Source organism: Gloeophyllum trabeum, assembly GCF_000344685.1.
Source record: "Gloeophyllum trabeum ATCC 11539 unplaced genomic scaffold GLOTRscaffold_00006, whole genome shotgun sequence".
Classification (NCBI taxonomy): domain Eukaryota; kingdom Fungi; phylum Basidiomycota; class Agaricomycetes; order Gloeophyllales; family Gloeophyllaceae; genus Gloeophyllum; species Gloeophyllum trabeum.
In genome coordinates, this window is record NW_006920415.1 from 1,607,881 (window position 1) to 1,614,454 (window position 6,574).

Genomic DNA, 6,574 nt, shown 5'->3' on the forward strand with positions numbered 1-6,574 from the left:
TTGTCTTCGAGCGCAGTTTACTCAAGATTAAACACGGTCAAAGACGATCAGCCGTAGCAGACACCGGCAAGGGTTCATAGTGCAGCTACAGGTCTCATTTCGAGCACCACATTGATTGTAAGTCGAGGTATGTTATACGATACCGTCCACTCTATCGCACCGCCGCGCCCTCCGCTTCTCCGTCCCTTCTACCTCATTCCACCATCCCCTAATTGCGTCCGACTGCACTCAGAGGTCACACAAGGGGAGAGAGTATGCCCAAAGGTGGAGACAAAGCATAGAAAGTTGGCGAGTAGGGTAGAGCATTGTCGTCGCGAATCCAGTGAGGCTTCAATGGATCCTCGCGCTCGCAGAAACAGGGCCTGAGGTCACAGGGATGCTAGTGCCTGGAGGGCGTTGCTGAGTAGAGCATGTAGTCTCAGTGCAAAGTGCGCGCAAGGGCGAGAGCATGCTGTGGCGCACAAAGTCGATCAAGCCAACGCGCGCGTCGACTTGCGACCGTTCCGCCACTGACCGTGCCGTCCTCAGGCTCTCTCGCGCACGACAAACTCCAGTCCTGACTCGATGCGCACGATAACTCTGTCGCGGGTACGTCGCAGCGGCAGGCTGCATTACAAAGTAGTATATCTCGAAGACAACTCACAGGATCCTTCTGAACGACGGCCCCGAATGTATTCATTTCCGATCCCGCCTACATTCTACAGCTCCGCCATCGCTGTGAATCCCGCGTGCCTCTGTCTAACCGTGCCAGCGTCAGTCGATTGTCGTTGCCATTGCAGAGCAGATGTAAGCCCAATTGCACGAATGGCACACTCACTACGCAGAGAGTGGCTGCAACTTACCAACATCCAAGACATATTAGTTTACTTTTTGTTGCCTCTGAAAAGTAGACTGAGAGCCGGCATAAGACTTAGTCACGCCACGCAGAGTATCAAACCCGTCCGAGAAGCAAGCAGGCTTAAGACTTAGAGTGCAATCCAATGGCAGCAGTGACTTAGATTCTCACTTAGTGTTGAACGTAGAACTGTGCGGCACACCGTGCTTGTCTGCCGCTACGCAGGCCTTCGCGATGTCAGCCATGAATACAATGAAAAGAATATAACAGAAAAAAGGGAAATAATTCACAAAATTCCTAGATCTGCTGATTGATCTGAGCCCTGATTACAAAGAAGCATCAGCCTCTCTGCAGTCAGGGCCCAGCTCGGACAGCAGATCTCTTGCCTTGAAGGCGGGTCTGCTGTGTGTAATGGGAGAATATATTACCTGTAAATATCAAAGTGCATAGCTTCCCATAGAAAGAGGAATACCGTACGCATAGATCACTTGCGGTTGAAAAATCCTGAAAATTTAAAATAATCATTTCGAGATCTAAGAGTGACTTACGTAAATACCATCAAGAAGGTGCCGCGCGCCGGTTTGGCTAAGCGGATGTCGGCAGAGTGGAAGCGCCGCTGAGAGTAATGGAATCAATGTCGTGTGAATGGTTTCACACTTTGCCGACCCTCCGCCTTCGAAGCAAGCATGCCTCATATACTATCACCGTTCAACCGCGAATGTCCTTCCCCGCCGTCATTATGCCCCGACACTCTTTGACCCCCTTCACTGGGGTCGACACTCCCCATTTCCTTTTCATGAGATGTTGGCTATTCAGTGCTACTGCATGCATCTCACTTGGGTAGATTTCTCACTCATATACATGGCTACTTGCGTGGTGTCGCCACTGGAACGAAGGCTTCGTCGCCCGCGCGCGATCCTGGCCAAACACGACGCAGAGGAGCGTCGACAGGCGCAAGCGAGATCGAGGCGAGCAGCAGAGATCGATCGGAGACGGCGGCTGTGCTGCCTGCCAAATCAAGCAAACGAGAGGTGAGCCTTCGACGTGTCGTCTTTCGCGCTTGACGCTCATTCCGCGTTCCTTCAGCCGACGACTGCTCGCGCGTCCTAGTCCGCTGCTCACGCTTGCTACGGCTCTGAAGTCATGTTAATTAGTTTTTCGGCGAGGTATGTGTCCGTTCTGCGTGCTTTCCGCCGCTGCTTGATATTTAATACACGTTAGATGGCGAAGAGCGGTTCCAGCGGTTCAAGGCGATGGATAACTGTTAGTGGACAAGTTAGCGCAGCGCAATTTAGCTGCCTCGAAGATTAATACCTCGGGAGAGCATGGAGTCGCCACAAGGTCGTCATTCGCGGGTGCAGTGGGGAGATTTGAGCGGGTTATGTGAGGACAGGGTGGAGTCGGAGATGAGAGTCGGTTGCGGAGGAAATGTGAGTATATCTACATTCGTGCTCAAATTTCCGTTCGATTTCCACTGATTTTGGCTTCGCAAGTCTTGCATTCTCCCGGTCTGTGCTTTGACCACCTTCCCCTCGACTAGCGAAGCTAGTCGCAAAGTCCGGCGGTAATCCTCGACACACAGCCCCCCCCGGGACAACTGTAAATGATGCTGTTATGGCTTTTCCGCTCGCCTCCTCTCCACAGCGTCTCCAACGTTTGCTCGCCTTCCCAGCTCTCGATGTTGGATACGACACGTTTTCTGACTTGAATATACCAATTGGGATTATGAGGAGTCGAGCACACGGGTTATTTTGGATGGGTACTGCTATGGTACGTTGTCTCCTTTGCGTTAGATCTCGTAGCCGGCGCTCACGGTATTTCCAGTTATATAGCTGCCTTTGTATGCCATAATATCAATATATTCTGTTTTCGCGTCTGGATTTCCATCCAACTGACGTGACGCAAGTCGACTTGTGCGAGAATCGACGGAGCATCGACGCCTGGAGCGCTTGGAGCTAGTGTTGCGAGCGTGAGGCACGCCGAAGCGATGCTTGGGACTTTTGCATAAGACTGACCAAAAGCAGCTGTTTCCCAGATCGATCCACAGCATTTCGAGCCCAAGGTCGTGCTGCTGGTCTTCGTCTCACAGAAGGTCATTCGTACAGCCCTTCAGGTTGGCCTCTTCTCGTTACAGTTGCTCCTGCGTCTCGTTACTCCAGACAACACTTACCTTTGCTATCTGAGGTTCTGTTGTATTTGTAACTATCAATCGCTATTTCCACGGTCTCCTGCAGGTTCGAGAGGAGATCTACATGGCGTTCAAGATACTATATATTGCCTGCATTGACGATTTTGGCAGAGATGACGAGCCGGTAAGCATCCAATGTATATGCTGCTCTTTCAGAGATAGGAACTAACTGCGGGACGTTCCTTTGTCACAGCCCAACTTGAACGCTCGCGCTGCATCTTCAGTCTCCTCGCCCTTTTCCCCGCCACTGGCTCTCATCCAGCGCTTCGGCAACCTTCGACACAGCACGTGGGCTTCAAATCCGGACGGAAGGGCCGCGTCGCGTCTGTAATTTTCGCATCGATCGGTGGGTCTGAGCACAACATAATGCTGTCGTTCATCCACTGATCTCCATTCTGCCATAGATTATGGCTTCCCAACCATCGACGGCGATGAGCTGCAGCACCCACGATCCGACGCGGACTGTGCCCTTACGTTTCCGGCGACGGTATCCCCGCACCAAAAGCACTCGCCGACTTCCCACCGCTTCATTGCGAGCGTTCGATGGGTCGAAGCTCTGAAAACATGCTCCTAGATGGATGGCACCGCACGCAGCGCGGCCCTCTGTTCTGTCGAGGGGGGCAGCGTACGTGAACTTTGCGGCACGTTCTTCCCGTCACAAAGGCTACTCGATGTCGGCATTTCAAGCCCTGACGGCCTTCTCTCCGCTGTCTCGTACTGTCTGGCTCTCTTCAATTCTCGGTTGTTGCTGCCGCCGGTCCTATTCTCCCTGTCTCCTGGTTCGATCTACTGCGCCATCACCCACGATTAAAGCTCCCAGTCAGTTGTCTGAGCACGCACGTCCCATGACGCGCGGCGTTTGGACGCGAGTATCATGAACGGCAGACATGGCATCCTCGCTACCATTACCTCTGTAAGTTCCCTTTATTGTTATCACACTGTCATATGGTGACGTCCCACAGTCTTTGTCGCCTCTCGCCGGCACTGAGGACCGACATCACGATGTAGGTATGGATCGACGCCCGACGAAAGACCTCCCGCTGCCTCTCTACCCCCTCTCGGTGTTTGTCCGTGGTCAGACAAGTAGCCACGGATCGATGTCCGGGGAGCGCCTCCTGTCCGCACCTCAGCCGACGAAAGTCAGGTGCCAGTCTCGGGCAGTTGGCGCGTATGACCTTTACGACTGCGCGGATGTCCTCGGCCCAATCTGCGGCGAGTCGCGATGTGCTCCTCGCACGTTACATGGCCCTACGTCAATGTACGGACACATCACCGCCCAGCGGCCGATGCGGGGGTAGATGGGCTTGCACGAGCGCTAGTCATCTCGCGCCGTTCGTGTCCTGAAGGTACGTGTCCGTCTGTTGAAGTCTCCTACATCATTATCTGACTCTTGCTTATCAATTCCTAGGTCCCATCACGTTGTACCGACGTCTCCGCGACGGCCTCTTCATCGCAAGCGCCGGTCTCTCGCGGGGTCCTGGACAGCAATATAGGTACGAATCGAAGCCCCGCGAGCCGTACCCACAGGCCTATCCTTTCAACTTCAAGTTACCACTCCGTGGATGTCTATGGCCCGGTCAGCGGCAACGTGCGCGCCGGACGTTGGATGAATGGATTGGATGAATCGCTCCGAGGATGAATGGGCTCGCAGAAGTGCCAGCCGTCTTCCGCCACATATATCCCGAATGTACGTATCTCTCAGTTCCATCATTGTACCGATCTAACTGTCCCTTAACAGTTCCTAGGCCGTGCGGCGATGATGAGATGTACGGCCTTCGGAGACGAGTCCCAAAGTTGTTGGGCTCGTAGGGACTCGGTCAGGTGCTAACGCGAAGGTGTGTGCGCTTCACTTCCGTCTCTACGCCTTGCTAACGCCGTGTGGCTGTACAGAGTCGAGCGCTGCAAGTCAGTCATGCTACGCCACGAGTACACGGATGCGCTCTTGTCTGCGGGGATCTGTGATGACAATGTAGGTATCGATCGAAGCCCCGCGAGTGAGACCCCTGGGCTTATCGCTGCGGACGTCTCTCCCAAGTCTACGGCAATGTGGGGACAAATCGCTGTCCCGCGGGCAACCCGATCCACCCTCGTTGACGTCCTCAATGGCACAGCACTCGGTGCTCATCATCAACGCACCGAGGAAAATCTGTGGCTTGGCTCTCCCATGGACCTACGACAATGTAGGGACGAATCTTCGTCCCGTGAGCGAGGTGATCCTTGCTTGTCGATGTCTGGGGGCGTGAATTACACGCTGCCCGCCTTGTGAAGCGTCTGCACACCTTGGCGAACGTCTCCGGATCATCTCCGACTATTGGGAGGTACAACAATGCAGGGACGATTCTTCGTCCCGCGAGCGACCCCAGCCTACCTCGGCGATACCTCCCAGACCGTCCCTCAGCCCGGACCTTTCGACACGCCGGTAGACAATGTAGGGACGTTTGCTCGTCCAGCCAGCAAGGTCTGAGCCTGCGAAGGGCGCAGGGCTGAGTGGGCCGGAACTTCAGGACACCTCAATGGATATTTATGGCTAGGGGTTCTTACGACAGAGTACGGACGATTCGTCCCAATCCTCGCGCCGTCCCGTTCATGTCGGACCTTTGGAGCAGCAGTCGGGGCAAGCGAGATGAAGTAGGTATGGATCGAAATCCGGCGAGCGCGGTGGTGACTTGATGTGCAGGTACGTCTTCGTCGATATCACACAAAAATCTATTGCTAAAACCACGGCATCCTACAACAGCTCGTAATCGTATACCAACCCTACCTATCCCGTCCAAAGACCGCTCCTTGAAATTCGCGAGCCTGGTCTCGTCACCTCCGCGAGGACCCGGAGCCCGCGCAATGCAAATCCAGCGGGCTTTGAGGCCTCGAAAGATGCCTGCCACGATTGTGAAGCGGCGGCGATTCTGGGCGGACGGAGGCGTTAGCGCTCGTCCGCAGACTTGAGGCGGGGAGCGGATGTCCTAGTGCGACTTGTAGTCTCGTCGTATCCCTTGCAGTTGCTCGTAGCGCACTTGTAGGCCCTGATACGTCTCCCTTGTAGTCGCTCCAAGTACACTTGTAGCCCCGAATACAACTCTTTCTCCTCTATACCTCGTTGTACAGGCAATAGTCAAGGAGACTACCCCGTTCTTCAGGGCCGGGTCAAGGAGACTCGTAGTCCCTAATACAGCTCTTCCCCCTCTCTTCAGGGCCGGGTCAAGGAGACTCGTAGTCCCTGATACAGCTCTTCCCCCTCTCTTCAGGGCCGGGTCAAGGAGACTTATGGCTTTTTTCTTATTTGTACACCTCGCTTAGCTCCGCCTATCATTCACCAAACAAAAATTATCGGGTCGACGCACCTCCCACCTCGCCTTTCCCCCTCTCCTGCGTCTGCTCCACCACGTCCGGGTCGTTGCTCACGCCGTCGCTCTCTGCTGCGTGCACGCTGTCACTGTTCGCTGCTCCTTCCTCTCACTCTCGCCGTCGCTGTCTGCTGCTCGTCGCCGTTTCATGCCACGTATGCTCGTCCCGCCCTCCTTGACATCGAACTGGACGAGCAAGTCCTCCACGAA

At 54.6% G+C, this 6,574-nt stretch overlaps 1 protein-coding gene across 1 annotated transcript in view; it reads right to left on the reverse strand.

The window, feature by feature from the left end:
* GLOTRDRAFT_76181 (uncharacterized protein) overlaps nucleotides 1-6,574 on the reverse strand; it is a gene marked incomplete at its 5' end in the record, with an annotated part of 35,109 nt that overhangs the window by 9,857 nt on the left and 18,678 nt on the right. The window contains one exon of the mRNA XM_007867787.1: nucleotides 4,625-4,835. Coding sequence (XP_007865978.1) covers nucleotides 4,625-4,835 — 211 coding nt within the window. The remainder of the gene's footprint in view (nucleotides 1-4,624; nucleotides 4,836-6,574) is intronic.